This window comes from Cyclopterus lumpus, chromosome 3, assembly GCF_009769545.1.
Source record: "Cyclopterus lumpus isolate fCycLum1 chromosome 3, fCycLum1.pri, whole genome shotgun sequence".
NCBI classification, from domain to species: Eukaryota; Metazoa; Chordata; class Actinopteri; order Perciformes; family Cyclopteridae; genus Cyclopterus; species Cyclopterus lumpus.
Genome location: NC_046968.1, coordinates 12,320,837 through 12,342,996, shown reverse-complemented (window position 1 = coordinate 12,342,996; position 22,160 = coordinate 12,320,837). Strand labels below are relative to the sequence as shown.

The window sequence follows — 22,160 nt, the reverse complement described above, 5'->3', positions numbered from 1 at the left end:
TTAATCTTTCATGGCGTGTCACTCACTCCCCTGAAACTGCACTAAATAAAGTGGGAAATGATCTTCTGCTTGTTATTGATTCAAATTCCACCTACGTGCTTATATTACTGGATCTCAATGTGGCTTTTGATACCATAGATCACTGTATACTCCTAGACTAACTGGAAAATCAATATGGTGTTTCTATGATTTGCATTGCTATGCTGATGATACTCCGATGTATTTGCCTGATAACAGCTACGTATAGCTAAAATTTGTTTTTTCTGTCCATATTTCAGAGACCCTTATTTACATCTATGGTTCATACAGACTTGATTATTGTAATGTTTTGTTTTCAGGTTGTTTTCAAGTTTCCTTCCATTGGCTGCCCATCCATGTCAGTTAAGACTTCAACATGCCTCTGATCACTTACAAAATTGTAAATATGCATCTCCCTTGATACCTGTCTGATCTCTTTAATCTTTATATTCCATCCGGTGCTCTACGAATACAGGGCTTCTGTCTTTACCCAGAGGTTAACAATAGTCAGCAGGCTACGGGAGCTTTTCCTATTGTGCACCCTTTCCTCTGGAATAACCTCCTTGTGAGCAGTCTGAATTTCTTGAGGCCTTTAAATCCAAGCTTATATTAGTCCATTCTTTAATATTACAATGTTGGTCTATTTTGTACATATGACGTCTACTGCAAGTCAGTCTGTCCTAAGTGTTCCCTCCTCTGTTGCTCTTCCTGAGGTTTCTACCATATATTTTCCTGTTAAAAGTTAAAAGTTAACATGCAGAGACCAAATGTGTAAGTCACTTTGAATAAAAGCATCAGCTAAATTAAATGTAATATAATGTAATTGAATGTAATTGAAGTGGCTAGGGACATAGGGTGCCGTATGCTGTGCAGATTGTAGAAGACCCTCAAGTAAAATTGCAATATTGGGCGTTATAAATAAAATCAAGTTGACGACAAAACTATTTGTTTTCACTGAAATACATGAATTTGTCCCTCAACGCCTGGTCCATTCTCTTCAAACTAAGCAGCATAGCAAAAGCCTGAGCCCCATATGGTGCCAATTGTCCCTTCACTAGGCTCCGCCCCGCTGCTACTCCAACAAGCTGTCAGAGATACCATAGAATGTAAACTGTCACAAAAGCCAAGTTCACACAATACACAACGTTATCAGATTGCTGCACTGTTCACACTTCACAACCTGCCGTCTTGTAATCGGGAGTCTTCACATTACATGACCGGCTATCTTTTACCAGGAGTCATCAATGTGTATGTCTGTTCTCCAAACTACGTCTTTACAAGATAAATCAAGTGACAAAGGAAATTATGAATTACCATGTGCAAGATGGTATATTTTCATTGCCAAATGGATGTCCACCGGAAACAAATGTTCAAAATTGATTGTGGTCTTGGGTCCAAGCGATCCGCAGAACTTTCCTTGTAAATGTTGTTGTAGACTCATGTGTTCACAAAATAACCTGTTTTCATTTGTCTTTCCTATTAATTGAATTTGTCTAGGTGCAATTAATAGCAAAGTTCCTATCCTTTCAACCCGCGTCTCGCACACCCGGCGCTGGTGCACCTTAGCTGCGGGCCAACAAGGATTCACCTCTGATCTGGGGATTTTGTCCAGAAGCTTTAAAAACTGTCTGGGAGCTGAAAATCAAGGCTAAAGTCTTGTTGTGTGAACTAGGCATCACTGCACTCCCTGAATAGATATAATAAAACAGAACAGCGATGTCAGAAAGAGGCAGACAGAAGGGTCAACAATATGCGTTTGCAGGATATATCCAGGATATTAAACTGATTCAGCACCGAACACAGGTTAAATTAATAAAGATAGAAGCCAAAGACCAAATTTACAGATCGCAGTGAAAAAGTGAACTACCACATCATCTGGCAATCAAGAACGCCACTACTCCTGTAAGGCCAGTTAGCTCTTTATTCACTGTTCCAATCATTACAAAGCAAAAGCAGCATGTTTATGTGTTCAGTATACCTTCATTAGAGTTAGGATGTTAATGATGTAGTAGATAGCACTTTTCTAGTCTTACGACCACCACATGTCATTCACCCATTCATACACTACTATGTAAGGTGCCACCCACCCACCCGAATGATCTAACATTCACACACCGCAGGCTCAGCCTATGGGAGCACATCGACATGAAGCCGGGGATCGAACCGCTGATCCTCGCTGATTGAAGGTTGACCCAATCTAGGACTGAGCCACAGTCGCCCTGATATGTATCCTTCAAGGTAATAAGTATCACTATTACGCAACCACGACTAGCTCAAAATCCCCCAAAAAACCGCCTGAAAATGAAGAAAAATCAGAAACCATTTCACAAGGATCTATGGAGCACAGCCGGATAGTTGTCTGATAAGCTGACCGATGATTGGCTGGTCTGAGTTTGAGGGTGGGACTTATACTATTTATATGTGCAATGTATGTGCATATCCTCAAATCTTTGTTTCGCAGTGTTTCAGGTGTCAGGGAATAAAGATAGCAATCTCTCTTTGAGCTGCACACTTCTCTGCTTATCCATATTAAGCAATGCTTCGCTTATTTTAGATTGCTTTCTCTTCTGCCTTTTCTATTTGTTTTCTCAACTTCTTGCTTTACTTTCTCACTTTTAATACGAGTGGACAGGTAATTATGGTATTTAAAACATGTCCAATAATTTAATACTAATTAGTTTTAACATAGGACTCACAAGTATAAGTAATATCCTGACCATCTGCCATATTTACCATACCACAGATAAAAGTTCATCTGTGAGTGGAAGATGGGAGTGTGTAGAAATAGACAAAAGATCCATATGTTCCAAACATTTGTGACGTGCAGTAGAGGGGAAAGACTGTAGTCATAAACCAGCATGGTACCCACAGGTTATCCATTTAAAACCTCAAGTTGGAGTGTTTGTGTGTGCAGGGTCTTGACGATACCAGACTCAGAAGTGAACCCTTGTTACTTGGATACCAGCCCTGGGACACACTGTCACCTTTACGCTCAGCTTCAAACACGTGGATACACTTATTCACGCATGATTGCTTATACATGGCAAAGGTGGAACAACACGCATGCACTTACGGACATGAGCAAAAATGTGTTTCTCTCTCTCCCTCTTATGCACACACACACACACACACACACACACACGCACACACACACACACACACGCACACACACACACGTACAATCACTCACACCCCTCCCTGCTTCGTCAGCTCAACTGACAGCAGTAATGAGTTTCTTCTCTGCGTAAGCCAACTGGCACCCACTCAAGGGAATTTTTCAGGCTGAATTGGGGCCATTAATCACAATCCCGAGCAACACAGTGCCATCACGTGTGGCGGCAAACTGAGATTCGTGGGGGGGGGGGGGGGGGGGGGGGGGGGGGGGGGGGGCAATGGGACAAAAACATAGGAAAGGAGGAGCTTGCAGCTGTGACAAAGACAAGGGTGGACTGATGACGAAGGAATGAGAGAGACCATAAAACACAATAGTGCTTCATAAACAAATCGTTTGGCTTGGTAAATGGTCTTGCTCTGGCTCATACGGGGCTAAATGGAGGATAAAGACAGGAAGTAGAAAAACCCAGATGCTCTATTATTGTAATATGAGCTCAATTATTGGGAGGAGAGATGCTGTGACATCAATCATGATAAATACGATAGGTGGGACATCCTTCTGCCAACCACTGCATGCCTTTAGGGACTTGTAGCATCATAGGTCCACATTCATGTACACGAGAAAGCAATGTTGTGCATGCTGAAGGCTCATACTTAAATGCATAACATGGAGCAAAGAGAGAGGCTGCGTAATAAAACCGCTACAGTGACAGCAGTCATTTAAGAGCATGGACCATTTAGGATAATGACAAAGAGAGCAGCAGCCGTTAATGTAATGGGGAATTGGCATCGCCTCCCTTTGTGATGTCAGGTTATTCTCACCACAACATCCTCTAGTTGAGACAGCTGGAACCTCAAAATCTGCACCCTATTCTTGTCTATTCCCTCCTTCTGTCCCTCCATTCAGGCTGCCGGCTGACTGTGGTCACCAGGGATATTACTGCCCCTCACCGATCTGAGGAACCCAGCCCCCCACGCCAAACTGGCTAATCCCGATGAATTCATGCTAATATGCAGCCAGTAACCCCAAATTAATTTTGTAGGCACATGTGCGACTCCGCTGCCACGCCCACTGCACAGAACCTAGTTCATATGAATTCAGCAGGAAAAATAACCAGAGAGGAAGAGGAGCAGATGAGAAGAAAGAGGAAAGAGGAAAGGCAAGTGCAGGTCCTGTCATAACCACTTAGTGTTACAAGACAGTGGGTGAGAAATGAAAGCCCTTTGTCTCTGCCTCCGCCTCTACCTACAGTGGTGTGCAAACAAAGACTGTGCACATACTGTATTTGTAACGAGGGCATATCTGTTCTATCAGATAGTGAAATACCATTTTCAGGACTTGAGTAAACAAAGAGCTGCTACGGATTTACATAAATTGAGAGAATTTCTTTTTATTCTACGGAAAAATAAATCCCAAGACATTTACAATGGAAAAAATACAGGCTTTGTCTCTGTAATTGTATTTCTACTGTAAATACAAGTCAATTACTCAATCAATTTGTGCTCGATTAAACAGACTAATTGTGATTCCAAGCAGCTCGAAACATGTATTTGGGGTTAATTCTTGAGATATTTTGTATTAGGTGTGATAGTTTGCATAGACCACCTTAGAGCTACAACTAACAATTGACCTCATTGTCAAATATGTTCATGGAAAATGTTTCCATATTTTCAAATAAGCGTTTCCCTAACTGAAATTAACACAGGATATTTCTTGGCTGTCCCTCACTTGCATATCAATGTGTCTGCATTCTGTTATCAGATATGATGTAAAATAATGTCCTGAAGACACAGAGGATGACACAGAACACACGCGCAGCTCGCAGAGGTGCCGTACTCTCCTCTGGTCTATTCCCTGCAGTGGATGGGAGGAGCACTAGCATAATCTGTCACATATCACTGGGCTCCTCCAACCTGCCATCAGCCAGCTCATCCTCTAAAACTGTCTTCCCACTCACAAATAATGCTGGCAAATGGAGAGGGCTATTACACTGCTAGCATCATGTTTCATCTTTTCACGTGGAAGCAATGAAATGGTCCGCCTTACGACTTACCAACACAAGACATGAACCCACTTCTTTAAAAGAAAATACATTCATAAATATGATTAAAGACTTCAGTTGGACAGATGATACAAATTCTTTATGTGATGATAAAATAAACACATTTGATCCTCCGAGCGGCTACTGAGAGAGTTGAAATGTCTGTTATGATGGATTCTTAAATTGCTACTACATCACTTCAGGTGCGAATTAAATAAAATGTTTCACGGTGCATTCAGGGAGAAAAATGGGCCTCAGTAACATGTCTATGTGTAGAGGGAATGCTCACACATTAGTTCCTGTTTTTTACTAGCATGAGCCCATGCAAGAGTGTGCACATGTCAGTGCATGTATTTGATCTTAAGGGTAGGTAATGTGCAAGTTACACTGAGAAATTACGAGTGGGAGGTCAGGGGAGCAGCTTTCCGGCATGTTCCATCGGCAAAGGTGTGCTACCTCAAGCTAAGCGACCCAGCCACTGTTGCTTTGCATCTTGCTGCCTGTCGAAAGCTGCCCTAGAAACAAAGCTGCCGGGGTCAGGAGGTCACAGCACAGCATCAGAATGGAATGTTCCTTCCTGGTTCAAGGTCCAGCCTCCAGAGCCAGAGGGGCCCGGAGATCATTTGAGACACATGCTCCATCTATTTTACTCCCCACCTCTCTCCACTTTCATCTCCCTTACATGGTTTACTGATGGGCGCTTGCTTTGCTGTGGTCTACTTGCTCTAAGTCACTTACACATCGTGATTGAATTAACTCCTCCGTTATAGAAAAGTCAAATGAAGTGTATCATGTTGTATCATGTTGTATCACACAGTAATCAATGCACATGGTACTTTGTGCTCTATAAATAAACTTGCCTTGCCATGCTGCAATTATTTATAATCTGGTGATTATTATATTAATTAATAAATTACCCTTAAAAAAAATACAGATTACAATTTGCTGAAGCCCAAGATGACGTCTTTAAATGTCTTGTTTTGTCCAAACAACAGTCCAAAACGTAAAGACAATAGATTTAGTATGACACAAGACAAGCTGAGAAGCTGGAATAAGTGATTGTTTAGACCTCGGATTGACTATCAAAATAATTGATTGTCACTGCAGGCTTTCTTCATAAACATGGGTTGCTGGGCAACATGGTTGTTCATTTATTATTTTAAAGCACTGCTTTTGTCTGTTATATGCTGATGAGAAACTACTCATTACATTCTTATTTCACCAAAATCATCCATTGACAGTTATAATAATTTGAAATAAAAGATGGAATTATAAACTGCTTGATCATTAGATTTCCAATAGTGATACATGCTAACAACAAAACTACAGCCATTGCAAACAGGTTGTTTGCAGGACGTAATTGACCATCGCAGAAATCTTTCATTCTAAGCCAGCAGCAACCTCTTTTAATTGGTTCCTGTGGAATTCATTTCATCCCCGCTGACCGACTCCACACACACTGGAGCCTGACAGGCTTTTAACCCCAAACACTTCAGGTGCTTTGTTCCGATGTGACAACTGTGGAGAAACAAGAGTAAAGATTGTTTTTTTTCTTACAAACATCCCTTATTTCAGAATTTGTTTGTAAAGATGCTTACAAAGCATGCACACAAGACATAGAGATCCTGAATCCATTCAATAATTTCTCCCCAATCTCTCACAGTAATCATACTCGGCCTTCCTCATTATTCCCTTTGCAGTGAAAGTGAAAAACTATTCTTCCACCACGATTCTGCTAAATTAATAGCATCAATGCAGAACTATAGCATTAGAATTGTGTGAGGAAACAATTAAAAATAATTACAGACATTTCGAGCCATCAAGCCAAGTACAACATCAGTCAGTCACTTTGTGATGTTTTGAATGAAACACTTTTGAAAATAACAGAAGTACTAGACGTTAAGAAAGTAATTGTTTTATGGAGCTGACTTATTCACAGCGACTAGCTAAGAAGCCGTTGATGAAAAACATGAGAGACAAATAAATGTCCTTTCAGAGTGAGTGAGTGAAAATGTGCTTATTTTGGGCTGCTGCGTTCCTTGTTTGCACAGAGTGAGAGCTGTGATGCTGTGGCAGGTTTGGGCCACCTTATTTCACAGCCAAAGCCAAGGTCACTGCCACTGCCCCGGGGCCAGCAGACAGGGGGATGGGTCCCCACTGGGGAATGAGCAGGAGGCTGAGTTGTGGAGGAGGGGAATCGTACTCGGAGGAGAATAAAAAAAAAGGGGAGGGGTATTCTGCCCTAGTGCACACAAAAAGGTCACCGTTTCCCAGATAAACCCCCCTCCCTGTTGTCCAGCCCCTCATGACCTCTGACCCCTCTATTTCTGAGTCAATGCTGAAACAGAGGGAGAAGAAGGAGAAGGGAGGGTGCAAGGAAAAAACACACCCACCCAGAGTCAGCAGTGACAAAAGGGGGCCTCAGCCACAGCTAGCTGAGGCGGTCAGGAGAACAAACGCCCAGGCCACCAACACAAAGCAGAGCCACCAGAGGCTGCACATCTCCACAGCCTCTGCCTGTTCCCAGCCACTCCAATGCCCTGCATTTCACAACTAACAATACGCTCAGAGAGGTACCCCAACACACACAAACACACAGGCTAGAGAGGGGAGAGGTGGCCGAGGCCCAAAGGAGAGCCGCAGCCTGCCCATCACTGACTGGCCTTTGTCTCCAGCTCGTCTGCTTATTTGCCACCATAGAAAGATTTCCTGATCCCTGCTTAAACAACAAGTAGAAAACTGGACTGAGGGGCCCTATTTGTGTGTGTGTGTGTGTGTGTGTGTGTGAACAACTGAGGAAGACATAATCATATAATAGAACACTATTTTGTTTACTATTATCTCTACTTTTAATACCTCCACCTCCTGTCTGTCTTTGTCCTTATTACACATTTTACACATGCTAAACAAAATGTCGGCCAAAGGAAAAGACAGGAAGAGGGAGTTTTCTTGTTTTTATTGGTGGATGGAGCAGACCCTGTTAAGGCTTTTAACGGCCCAATCTGGCCATAAAGGCGTTGTTAAGTGTAGTGAAGCGCGGTGATGGTGCAGAACTGGCCAGGCCCCTGGTGAAGCCTGGAATCATAGGAACAACACACTCAATATACATCAACATATCCTCCTGAGGAGAATCCCATGTTGACAAAATTAATTCTCTGGTGTTGCCCAACCTAAACCTAAACCACATCTTCATTTTGATCAACACTAAATGACAGTTCAAACTCTAAAATAGGACCTTAAAGAAGTTGGGACCAAACAAAACCCTGCTCTTGTCTGGAGGACAGATCTTCAAACACACTCTTCCAAGGGGCCAGGTGACCTAAAGATAATGAAACTGGCATGACGCAGGCATGAAAACAAACACATACTTGGTCAAGACAAACACATCATGCTGGATTTATCCAACTCAAACCAAGATCGCCGTGTATAGATTGTAAAGCCAGACTCCAGCATTCAGGGACTGGCCCGACCCTTCCAACCTTTGGCCCAGCCTCAGCTCTCTCTTTCACCTTTCCCCTCTATATTACTCAGGAATTCATCCCATGAGCCTTAAAAGCAGGCAGAAGGAACTTTAGGCCCCCTTTTGATTTGTTTGTTTGAGTAAAGGGTGGTCCGGAGACATCCGGAGACCACCACAGACCGTATTACTTTGCCCAATACACAAGCACAGATGCAGTCAGATCCACACATCCATTGACAGACACACAGACAAACATACACATGCTACACAAACTTTAAACAAAGGGTGAAATCCCTTTTCTGAACTTGAACTTGAACTGACACCTGATCTTATTTTAGGCTGATCCTTGTGTAGAGAAAAGCTAAAGATGTTCTGTTTAATTTTTTTAAACCACACGTGCGCTTAAACACTTGTTTAGCATTGAAAGTCTCTTTCTCAAAGTTAATGCTGCTCAGTATGGCAATGAAATATATGAAAAGGCATCATCTGAATGGACATTATCTGGATGATCAGCTACAGTGTACACAGCTGATGAGAGCAGCTGCTGCAGGGAGCAGCATATAATGACATAAAAGGCATTTAAAGATGTTCTGGATAAGAGCTAAATGTGTCTCCTAAATATCTAAAAAAGCACCACTAAAAAGACAAATCAAATGTTTGAAAACATTTAAAATGATTTAAGTCATTCAAAAATTGACTGCCATTCAGGATGTTGATGATTGAAGGACGATACTCAAGTTTACTCACTTAATGTCTGTCTTTTTCTCACATGACATGTGATAAGTGATTAAGTTGGTTGTCATGTTATAATCTTTACTTTCTTTTCTTTATGATTATGTGGTTTTAATGCAACTAAAATAAATGTGTAGTTGGTTTAAATGTACATCTTATTTGTTATGCCCTGACTTGTATGTGTATTGTACACATATTTGTCAAGCGCTCTATAAACAAACATATCATACGATTACAGTTGCTATTATATCACTGTGAGCAGGATTAAAGCCATGTCAAACATGAAGACAGTGCACCGAGAGGAATAAGAAACATGCTATTTTGAGCAGTTCAATATTTCCATCACCCAGTTGTTTCACCACTCTTCAGTGTTCCTTCACCTGTTTAATGTCTTTATTTTCCAAGTGATGTCGTTTTCACAGTTAGATATTTTTAGTGCTTAAGGGTGCCCTCTTCACACAGCAGCTCATCGCTCATATTATGAGGCAGCTCCTTCTCACAAGAGATGTTTATAGCTCTCTGTGTATGTCTGGGCTCTGAGCGTGGCTGGAGTCTTGTCAGCATAGCTCAAAATATAAGCACACTATTAACCATTTTGCTCTTGATGTCGTTATATTAGGGGTTCATTCAGAGATGACATTTAGAGATGGAGGATTAAAGAAAAAAAAGTAGGTGAATTGCACTTTTTGTTTCCAACCATTCAGCATTATCTGTATTGTTATACAATGTAAATAGTAATTAATGCATTGTATAAAAAATTGTATGGTAATAAATTTGAAAATGATGCAACTGTCTGGAATGATTTGGAAATCCAATGAGGATTTCACATTGCATCTCACTGTTCCCCACCATAACAATACGTATAGTACACCAAGACAATAAGGCGTACTATGAGCAGTATGGGATCCCATTTTCACAGCTTCAAGGTCAATGTGTCATCTTCAGATATAATAGGGATTCGTCCTGCCCCTTCTCCACAGGAGTGTTGTTCAGCTTAAGCATTATTCAATGCAAATATCCAGAGCTGGCATTAGGGATGTATTGCTGTGCTTAAACAGCTCCCTGAGAAAAAAGCAACCCACAGAGGACAAACATCTTGTTTATAGGCATTGGAGAGAAAGGGAAGGAGAGAGAGAGAGAGAGAGAGAGAGAGAGAGAGAGAGAGAAACAGAGGGAGACAATGACACCAGCAGTTGTTTACCCTATAACAGAGTATAGGAAAGGGACCCGCTTTGAACCACTTCTGAAAGGCTGGTTACTACTCTATAACAAGTAATACAATATCGTACACCCTGTAGCCAATTCTTAATCAACTCAAATAGAGCATGCATATCTGAGATCTGAGTATTTAGTCTGCAGGTGTACAGTAATAAACCAATTTCGGAGGTCAGAGCTCTCATCCCTTCTGCCCACCTAATGCAGTAAAAAAAGAAGAGAAGATCTCTTTCTTCCTCAATCTTTGGTGGACCACACAGCAGGAGGGAACATTCGGGCTTAACATCAGCCGCACACCTGCAGAAAGGAAGGAACAGGGCACTCACATGGCCGTATGCACTACTACTAACGTGTTGTTTTCTAGACAGGGAGATCATTCGGAGCAATGATATCAGTGAGAAGAATACAACGTTGACTATTCTATATTGGTGTTGTGGCAATGCTCCAAATCGCAATAAATGAAGTTACTAATGCTGCAATGTCAATATTGCAGCAGGTCTGCTGCATGAACTAATCTTGATTTTCCAAGGATTAAAGAAAACACTACGAGGCTTCATGTTTAAATGTCAAAACAAGCGTATATGGCATTTAGTTAGCTAATCTATATGACAGAGAGATGACTCGCTTCGTGGCAAGCGAGCAGAGAAGAGCAGGGGGGGGGGGGGGGGGCATATCGAGGGCGGGGTTTGGCAGACAAAGGGAGCTACAAGGAGATGTGGGGATAGCGCTTCACAATTCAACCAGGCAGGAGGCCATGAAAGGGGTAGGGAACAGGAAGGTCGGATGGTGATGGAGAGCCACCGTCGACCCTCCAAACACATGCACACGTACAAACACTCCAACATACACTGACAGGAGCTCCCCATGAATCACTTTCACCAACTGCTGTCTGAATCTGAGTAGCTGCTAGTGGCAATCCATCCACGTACCTTTTAAATGTAGCATATTGCAACGTCTCACCTTCTGCCACGGCCACATATGAGGCTTCTATCGGACTCTGCCCGGTCGACGTCACACTTTATAAATATATGTATACATTTACATTCATACCACTAAAAGGAGTTACATTTATACAAGTGGGAGGGATGGGAGGCAATTGAGACTTTTACAGGCATCCTGTGTCTTCTCCCATTTCATCCTTTACAGCCCCCTGGGTTTTTCTGTTTTTATGAAAGTCTCATTCAAGAGCCTACCATTATAACGGCAGTTAAATTCACCAGGGCTTTATATCTATTACCGAAGCAGTCAATAAAATAAATAACACGGATAATGCAGAGTTATTGAACTTGCATTTATTGCTTCTTTTTTTCACTATCCTCATGTTAGCACTGCCTTTTATTAGGACACTTCATATCTTTTTTGGAATGTTTCCTGAAGTCAATTGCCGTCTCCACATATGGATAGGACTGGGGAAGAAGACGCAGAACAAAACTTCAACTCTTTCCAATTAATTCCAGACAAACAGACAAAAGCAAGTCAATTCAATTGATCCTAAAAGCTATTTTGTAACAGGGGGGGCTTTTGTGGTGTGTTGCCTGGTGACGCGGGTGTGCTGTGGGGGAGGGGCAGTAGCCCCGTCCAGGCCCACTGTACCAGGCTTGTCATTCATCCAAATGATGAAAAGCTTCCTGAACGTAAGCTAATGAGGAGGTCCTAGAGAAACTGAGGAAAGAGAGAGAGAGAGAGAGAGAGAGAGAGAGAGAGAGAGAGAGAGAAACCGACCATCAAAGAGATAACATTTAGAAGAAAAAAGAGTTTCCTGGACCGACCGCCAATTTAGAGGGGCAACGGGGAGTCCGTCCTATACCAGTCCCCGACAGTGAGCTCACACAAACGGTTGTCAAGCAAATAAAAAGTGAAATTTATGGAGGGAGGTAGTGTGGAGGGTAAGATGGAAGCTTTATCCACTGGGAGGGCTATAAAGAGGCTTCAGTAATCACACCACCCATTGCATCACAGTGGTACAAGTCAGAGCTGTTGTAAGAGGGACTATAACACAGCAAATTACCTCAAAAACACAAAGAAAACATCAACATTAACAAACACTTGGAACAGAAAAAGAAACAAACACTAGTTAGTGATCTTTGTAAGGAGAGCATTAACTAGTTTTGGGCCATTTCTCTTCATAAACCAAATGAAAACATAAAATAATTTATGTCCAGTAAAGAAATCTGGTGGGGCAGGAGATGACACAGATCGGTGATTGCCCGAATCCCTGTAGAATATACTTTAAGACCTTATATTGAAGACCAAAAACTAATTAAAGGCTTGATCAACAGGGGAACACTTACTGAACCATCGCCTGCAGGAACCTAGAGGCTGAGGTGTGAACAGAGCTGAGAATTGAAGGACAATTACTTTTTTTCTTCTGAATGTGCAGTTAAATAAATCATCCATAAAGCCTTTCCGAGACTGCAGGTAGGAAATCTGTTATGCCAACATATGAATGGTGGAAATATGTGACATAACAGGTCAAATACAATATCACTAGGTTTGACTGGCAGTCAACTACCACAACTAATAGTGCAAAGAAAGCCTCATCAATAGGACTTTACAAAGAAGTGGGGCATTTTGTCTACACATCAACGCAATGAAAACAAAAAGACCTAGTGAAATTCAGAGAAATACCAACATTACTGTTTTATGGCAAATCTTCCAAAATACAAATAGGTATTAGTGAGTAATGATTAGGAACACAAATTGGTAAAAAAAAAAAAAATCCTGGAGGATTATTTTCACTGTGATGGCTTCTTGCTTCCTTGATAGAAGTGAGACTCCATTAAGGAGGGAAAGACAGCCATGCCAGCAGAAGCTCTACTCATTCAATGCCTCGCCCTCAAAGACTTCTCAATACCACCCAAAAGGTCAGGGGTCAGAATGTGACTTTTAGTAATCCTTCAGTGCCTTCCCAATCAATACAAGACAACAGGAAGAGCAAAAGCCCCCGCCAAAACAAAATACTTCCACCATGAATGATTTTGAACTTTAGCCAAGGAGCGCTCCAGGTCAGGTTCATTCGCCAAGATTAAATCAGTATTCACATCATAGCCTTTTAGCGACAGATGAGTGGCGCAGGATTGCTCCATGCTCGCATGATTTAAAATTGTTCATGCTCATACAGTATTGATCTCTTGAATTAAAAGGTTTAATTTGAGGAATATTACTGACACACAATTTGTGAGGCAACATTTGAGATGACCTTCAAACACCTTAAAATATGATGAAAATATCAAGGAAATACAAGACAAATGTCAAATGTGAATGCTATCAGATATTAAAGTCATACATATTACACTGTACATTGACAGTGCAGATCATAAGGATAAGTTGATTGTTTTCTCTGCAGCTTGTTCAGGTGATGAACTCTGTGTTCATAAATCTAAGGATTGTTCCTCTTCCTCATGCTTTCTTACCACTATGACAAAGCAATTCTGTGAGAAAAAAATTAGGCGGACTATACTGAAGACTTTTTCCAGAAGCACAATAAAAAAAGAAATGCAATTAAATAGCTGCTTAAGCCTGACCTTTGAAAAGGAAGGGGAGGCCTTAAAAGGTTGCATGTGTTTGACAGCGCCAGCCACTGAGCTGAAATGACTTTTCCCTTTGGCCAGTGAGATATCCACGCTAACCTCCCTATCCTGCTGAGTGGAAAAGCTGTATTGGCCACAACAGCACAGCAGTGTGCTGTCTACACACAGCCCGGGAATCAACAGGCTTCTGCGAGCCTTTGTCCATCTCTGTTTTACAGAGTATATATAACAGAGCCTTCAAAAAGCTGAAGTTGAACAGTATCACTAAAGCTGTGTGAAGCTCTGTGTGTCCACAGAGGAATGTGCACATCCAGGAGTACAGACAGTCAGATTGACTGTGATATGATGAAAATGTAAATAAACCATGGCAACAATGCTGAGAAAGTAATGCTGAACTAGAGTGACTTCAAATAAGAGATTTGGTGGTCAAGCAAGAGAAGATTTATCTGGATGCCTCCACCAGCGAGTGGGCTGCTGAGTTGCTTCAAGCTTATTGCACTTTTACAAAGCAGCTTGGAGACTCTCAGCATGAGCGCTTGTTAATGCTAAACTCAAAAGCTTGAATTTCTAAGCAGCACTGTAGATGAGCATCGGAAAGTTCATTACACACAAAGAATGGTATTCAAATATATGACTCCACGCCCAGGAAAAATACGTGCATTTACAGCACATCATTACCCTGATTAACGGCACTGTAGAGTAATGTGATTATTTAATTTTTGAATTACATTGTTTACATTTGTCGGGAACACAGATCACAACTTAATCAAACATATGCAAGTGTTTGCAGATTCTGCTTGTGTCATACCCGCATTGCTCAGTTATGATTTATTTTTCTGACACTTGGGACGACAAACTGACAACCAGATTAATCCCAGACAAACTATTGAGTTGGTATTTATCTCAAGATAATAAGATAATTCAGGATGAAGTTAAATCGGAATTAAAGGATAACAACAACTAACACACACAGGTTCAAAAGCGGATTACATTTTGTAGTATTTCCTTTAAAGAAAGTTGGATGAAAGATGGATACTGCTCTCATGTGTGAATGTAGGCAATCAAACTAAACGTAACATCCCGCCCATACAAGTGTCATACATCTTACATCACTAAAAGACAAAGGAAGAGACTTACTGGCTGCCTGAATACGAGCCTTGCGGCTCACCACCAGCCCAAAAGAATTCTGGGCCACACACTCGTAGTCACCCTCGTCAGATGAGCCATGGGATTTGGTCTTCTGGAAGTGAGCGATCAGGAGTGAGCCATTGATGAAGGTGACGTGATGCTGATCCTGAGTTAAACGCAGACCGTTGTGCCTCCACTGGGTCGTGATTGGGGGGATGCCGTCCACCTGGCAGTGGAGCATGAGGGGCTGCTCCTGCACAGCAATGATGTCACTGGGCTCCAGCGTGAAGGAGAGCTCCGCTTCACACATCACACCTGGAGAGACACACACACACACACATATATGAAGGTTCATTCTTAACCTTGTAAAAAAGAGGTGCCAAACAAGGTCTTTTTCATCTCTTAGTTTGTTCACAGTAGTAATGGTAAAACTCCATTAATGCTTGAGAAAAAGATAGTTAGTGGACACCGAGTAAATATTCAGCCACAAACAACACTGAAGCTGTATTTACTCATCCATTCATGTCTATTCCTAACTTCAGGATCATCACAAAGGCCTTGAACATTGTTTTCACATCAACCAAACAAGAAGAATGTTCCTTATGTCGTATCACTGATAGCAGCTCACAAGGCCGTACAGGATAAAAAGCCTTGACTGAGCTACCTCCAGGCTGGAGTTCCAAAGGAATGCACCATATGAGCATACTGTACATACTCTGGTACCACACACACACACACACACACACACACACACACACACACACACACACACACACACACACACACACACACACACAAACACACACACACACACACACACACACACACACACACAAACACACACACACACACACACACACACACACACAGCCTTGTATGTGATACTGACGGCAACAACTTTGTCACCGTGATAGCTGTGTTCTTTTTTACTACTCGACACCAGATCATATGTGACTAAATGTATTCGTAGTGATGCGTCCCACTTTATAGAAACGTGAGGGGAACCGTTTTTTTTGTATTTGCAGTTTCTGAGGGTAAAAAAGAGGGAGCAGGAGAACAATAAATAAAGGATGTAAACAGCCTGACCTGACGTGGTACTATAAAAGAGGGGCTTAGTGGGCTCTCTTGGTATCATGTTTCAGCTGCTGATGGACTAAGCACTACCAGTCTCTGCCCCAGGCCCTGGAATCTGGTAGGAGCAGGGCTAGGGGAGGGTCATGGGGGGGGGGGGGGAGAGGGGGCAAGCACAAGGGTCAAAACAGAGAACCTCCGGCTTCATCCCTCAAATTCCAGCCGAAAAATACTTCCCCTTAGGTGCAGACAAGGAATTCATTGACACACTCCTCTATGAAGATTACATATAGAGTATAAAGCAAATAAACATGTATTCTACCTCTCTTCTTGCTCTCCTCTCTTTATGTGACCCCCCCATCCCCCTCCTTTTTCTTTTTCACTCAACATGTACGGAAAGTAAATGGCCATGGGACCAGAGAGACATCAGTGCTGCCACTTGAGGAAAACAAGGGGGTAGTGGTGAAGAAATATTTAACCCTTAGCTGGCAGGCAGTGATCCCACTCTCCAAAACCTGATGCTGGCCACATGAGCTCCATCTCTTCTGGTCCAACAAAGATCAGATGTTTTCACATAGCATTCAAAGAGCCTGCAGCCACACATCCAGTCAGTCACACTTTATGGATAGTTATCAAATAAAGTATTATATACACTGAACAAAATGCTTCAGGACACATTTGAGTGTGTAACACAGATGAGTGTTTTCCATCAGATCAGATTGACATATATTGGAGGCTTCGCATTTACAGCTTCCAACGCTGTCAAAAGGCATTAGTCAATGTTATCACACCTTGCAGCAAACAAGGTTCACAGTTGAGTGAGCAATGGGTTACAATGGCATTGATTCAGAGTTGATTAAACAATTTTATTGATGTTGATATACTTCCTTGTTACTTCAATTAAGCCAATCAGTTTCTTCCATTAGCTCAAACTATGTAAAGGTTATTGGGCTTTCCTAATGAATAATGCTTGTTGCTAGAGTAACTGGCTAGTGTAATGCTGAGCTCTGGATGGGGAGAAGGTTACAATCAACAGTGTGAACAAGATTAGAGAAAATCTGTTTGGATACAGTGCTGAATCATCTGACAGACCCAAATGAGAGAAAGGAGATAAGAGAGGCCAAAAGAAACAAGGGGAAGGCATGTTGCTCTGTGTGGTGTAGGTTAAAGCCACCTGTGAGTGCTGAGCATCCAGAGGGTGAGCGGAGGAGAGCACAGCTGTGGAAACTGGTGGCAAGAACACGGCCTATCCACAGAAACACATGTTCACAGACACAAGACTACACAGCCGTGGATTTTCATGGTTAGATAAGGAGAGACACACACACACACATACATCCTAATGCAGAGGAAAGAGACACTAATGTTGGATTACTGGGTGAGACCAGAGACAAGTGTTGGCCAAGTGTGGCTCATGCTCTGGCTTACTATTGACAGATAAGTGTGACTGGCTGGCACAAAGTTTTACTGCTGCAACAGTAAAGCGAGGATCACACACAAGCTCCTGCCAGACAGATGGAGTTAGCACACAAGTACCATCGATAGAGCTCCGTGAGCTGAGGACACGCCACAGGCTTCTGGCAAGAAAACGGCTTGGCGGCATCATATCGTATCGTATGATGCCCCTTTGGGAAATAAAAGTGTTTAAATTGTTTAGATTTAATACACACATCTTATAAATGCTACACAACATATTAGAATAGTACCTGTGGTAGTTTGTGAAATGACCTGCTTACCCCCCTTGCCCTCTCAGCATCCATATGTTGCAGCTCACTCTTAAATATTCACCATATTAACAAATACAACATGCTGTATTTCTAAATAACCAATTGAATTTGCTTTGACGGACTGCTGCAGATTCCATCATGTTAGATGTGTTGTAAATGTGGATACATGTATTCTACACTCCATTTAACCTCCATTAATCTCACTGAACTGTAGATGGAAATGTGAAAATTATGCATGCCAACTAGATTTTAAACATGGAGAGTATTAAACAGAAATAGACTTACGGTACACAGTTATGAAATATCAATATAAAGGTGCCTTCAACCATGCACAGCAAAAGTCATATATTTGCATTTAGATCAAGTATATGTGTGTATGGCTGAAACAGCAAAGTATATAGATCATGCATGCAGCATTGATTGTATTCTCACCTATAGGCTTCTGCTTGACAAATTATTAATCAATACCTTTCCTTTCTAGCTTCCTTAATACTCATGGGCATGTAGTTTCAAGAGGGCTGCTATTCGCTTGTTATAATAGCAGCAGCTCAGCGATGATTAAACAGAAATGACGGTCATATTGGTATTAAAATGCAGCACATGAATGCTGAGAAATAGTCCATGTGTTGGCATGCTGGTATGGAGTGCAGCTGTTGCACAATTCACCTCTCAATGTTGTACAATCTTGTCTCACAGTATTCATCTGTAGTATCTTTCTATAAACTACATACCGGTTGCTTTGGATTATAATTAATGAGTTTCTAGATACTTCAAAGATCACGGACATAAACAGTTATGAGGTGAAAGTTCTCAATATTTTTCTCTCACATGCCTTGATTTACCACTGATATGGTAATATCACATTTAAAGCAAACACTTGCCCTTTGATACACTCAAACTTTTAGATCATGAGATCCTCTGAATGATGTCATTTCACCTTAGAGTTTCAGCTCCTCGTGCCATGAAAGAGCTATAATGCAAATATTCCTCCTATTACTTCTTATCAACTCTGCTTGAAATGTCATAAAAAGTGCCTTCATCTTAACTGAATCTAATCTCTGACGCGTCAATTCTTTAATGGGATGGTTAGATAGGAACCACATCCATCACAGAGCGGTGTTTCTAAAGTTCCTGTTCCCAGTCCTCTGGCTGAACATGTTATTTATGCCTTTATGATTCCAGTCGTGGCCATTGTGGGTCCTTGTGTGGTATGCTTTGCAAATACTCAATAGTCTCTCCTGCCTTTGAATTAAGGGGCCTCACAAAGAGAGAGAAACTGTCTATCATAGTGAACAAAGGGGCTAAAAAATAAAAAAATTAAAGGAGTAGAGGGACAGTTTTGACATTTAATCTGAACAAATATTCTCTCCAGCAGGAAATAACCACAGTCTTGTACTCTATCATCAGAGACATGCCCACTGTCATTTCACCCAGCCACAGGGTGGTGTGCTATAAGGACTCATCAATCAACAACACCAGCACTTTGAAAGTCCCCTGATATGAAAACAAACTCTGTCTACTTCTTAAAGTATATCACTTTTTAAAGGTTTTTTGGAGAATTAGGCAGTGGGCAATTTTGATTACTTTAACTTTTAATGTAACACTCATAAGCATAAAACTACACTTATTTAAATGTCACTAAAGTATCAGTAATAGTGCTTGTAATAGTGTAATTGAGAACATGTACTGAACAATAACACTGAAAGTGGCTATAAACATACTGGGACACCTGATTAAAAGACAGTCATGAGGACAACTTGAAGCACTTTCTGCAGAGTTCGCAGCTATTGTAGCAACAAAAACCTTCAACAGAGGAGTCTTTACGTTCCTCTGATCGTGCTCCCATCCACATACTTATGAAAACAAACGAAACACTCTGCCGGCCACGTTGCAAGTGGCTACCATGTATTATGATGGTGCTCATAAGCCACCTAGACTTGATATATTGCCCGTTTGAAGTGATGCCTTGGAAACAACACAGATAGTCTGCTCGAACATTTAAAGTTCCGCAGGACGCACGCCACATGTAACTTTGAATACACTTCCAAGTATTCAGTCCACATTGGCATTTACAGCCGGAATACTAACGGACCCCGGAGAGGGGCCAAGTTCAGGGTGACTGGTCAGCGGCGCACGGATCGCTCCTTGCAGCATGCGTCGGGCTCCGGGGAGCAGCACACTAACAGCGGTTATCCTCCACAACGCGACCGCACACCGTGCAGCGCGAGACGCTCCACTCAATGAGACAGGGGCCACTTACCGATGAAAGCATTTAGGAGTATTCCCCAAAAGCACGGAACAAGGCGGCGGCGCCTTGTGGATGCCATCTGAATACTTATGGTAAAGATCCCAGCACTTGCAGAAGACAGCGTGCAGGTGAAAAGAGCGGACGGTTAAAAAAAACAACAACAACACGGGATATCCAGCTCCAGCTACTACATGTTCGGACCTACAGAGCTACAGTTTGGTGGCTCGCTGGGGTCGAACACGCTTTCGCCATTTTAGCCATCTATCAGGAATATGTCAGCATCCCGCTCTCTCTCTCTCCTCACTCACTCTGCTGTATCCCAAAGACAGCCCTACTCTCTCTCTCTCTCTCTCTCTCTCTCTCTCTCTCTCTCTCTCTCTCTCTCTCTCTCTCTCTCTCTCTCTCTCTCTCTCTCTCTCTCTCTCTCTCTCTCTCTCTCTCTCTCTCTCTCTCTCTCTCTCTCTCTCTCTCTCACACACACACACACACACACTCGCTGAATCTGCTCTCGGAACAAAAGAGCTGACTGCTTTTCTCCAAAACGCACGAGAAACCTGCAAAAACTGTCAATGAAACAGGTAGGCTACTAGTAGTAGTCTACTATTTCTACACACGGGGTAGGCATTGCAATACTACTAACAATAGTAATAATGAATCACACTTATAAATAATGGTGTGGTATTCACGATGACCATAAAAACAGACATTGTGGTTAATATTAGGGTACTGCCAATGTTTCTAACAATAAACCGGATAAATGATCAGACTATGGCCGCACACACCTTTCCCCTGTCATTGGTTGCACTTGTGTCGACAAAATATGTGATAAAACAAGTGATTAAACCATTTTGACCACAGTGACACGTGGCAGCCGTTTTTGAAAAGCAGGCTTAGTTTTTTTTTTATCATGCCAATACAAACAGTATAATAAAAGTCGGTGAATTGGACGTGTTTTGTTTTGTATGGTTCGACACGTGAATCTGATATGATAAATAAACAAGGGGGACCTCGAGCACTCAGTTGCAACAAAGCAGCGGTTGTTTAGCTGTACTCGATCGCCCCCAAGTGGACGAAGCATGTATTTTGACTCTTAACGAAAACATATTATGTGTATGAGCTTTACATTCGTATTTTGGACTGTATATTGGCCCCCCGGGTCAAGGTAGGTTAGGTTAGGTATGAGCAACACGCTTGAAATACATGGACAATAGTAAATAATGTCAGTGTAAAAAACTAAAAATAGATATAATTAGATGATGAATAATATGGAATCAAACACAATAACGCTATACCAAAGTTAATTGATCCACTTTTGAGGCTGCAGATTGTGATGGGGTTGTATACTGTGACATACTCTAAGGCTCATGCACCTATATATATATATATACAGTATATATTATATATTGCCATTTACTTTAGGAGAGACACAACACTTCCTACACCTTTTTATCCAGGTGCATTTTCTCAAAAGGCCATCATTCCTAAAGGGGTTTGTAACTAATGTCTGTATTGGTTGATAAATCATATATGCTTAAAAAAATTGTTTTATCACTTAGGCTTATAAAACACCAATGTGGGCCCAATTTAGGTTGCCAGGTTGTAAAAAGCCATTGGTGATTTCATTAATACTCATCTACTTCTCACTTTTCAATAATTCATCATGTCTGTATATAAATATGAATACGTCATCAAAAAGGATTATAAACTATTAATTTTGCTTTGGCAGTTTTACTTGTGGTAATTTGTCTTTACTAACTGTTTTATTAGCTGAGACAAAAAGACAAAAACTGGTGAAGGAAAAGATAAACACCAGCCAGAGAGATACAAAAACAAACAATTGACAACCCACTTATAATCTACAAGGTATCGCTTGAT

At 41.6% G+C, this 22,160-nt stretch overlaps 1 protein-coding gene across 1 annotated transcript in view; it reads right to left on the bottom strand.

The window, feature by feature from the left end:
• igdcc3 (immunoglobulin superfamily, DCC subclass, member 3) overlaps positions 1 to 20,609 on the bottom strand; it is a 51,629-nt gene extending 31,020 nt beyond the window's left edge. Inside the window, exons 1-2 of the mRNA XM_034526237.1 lie at positions 20,298 to 20,609; positions 15,249 to 15,554 (exon numbers count right to left, since the gene is read on the bottom strand). Coding sequence (XP_034382128.1) covers positions 15,249 to 15,554; positions 20,298 to 20,364 — 373 coding nt within the window. The 5' untranslated portion in view covers positions 20,365 to 20,609. The remainder of the gene's footprint in view (positions 1 to 15,248; positions 15,555 to 20,297) is intronic.
• Between the last annotated feature and the right edge of the window lie 1,551 nt (positions 20,610 to 22,160).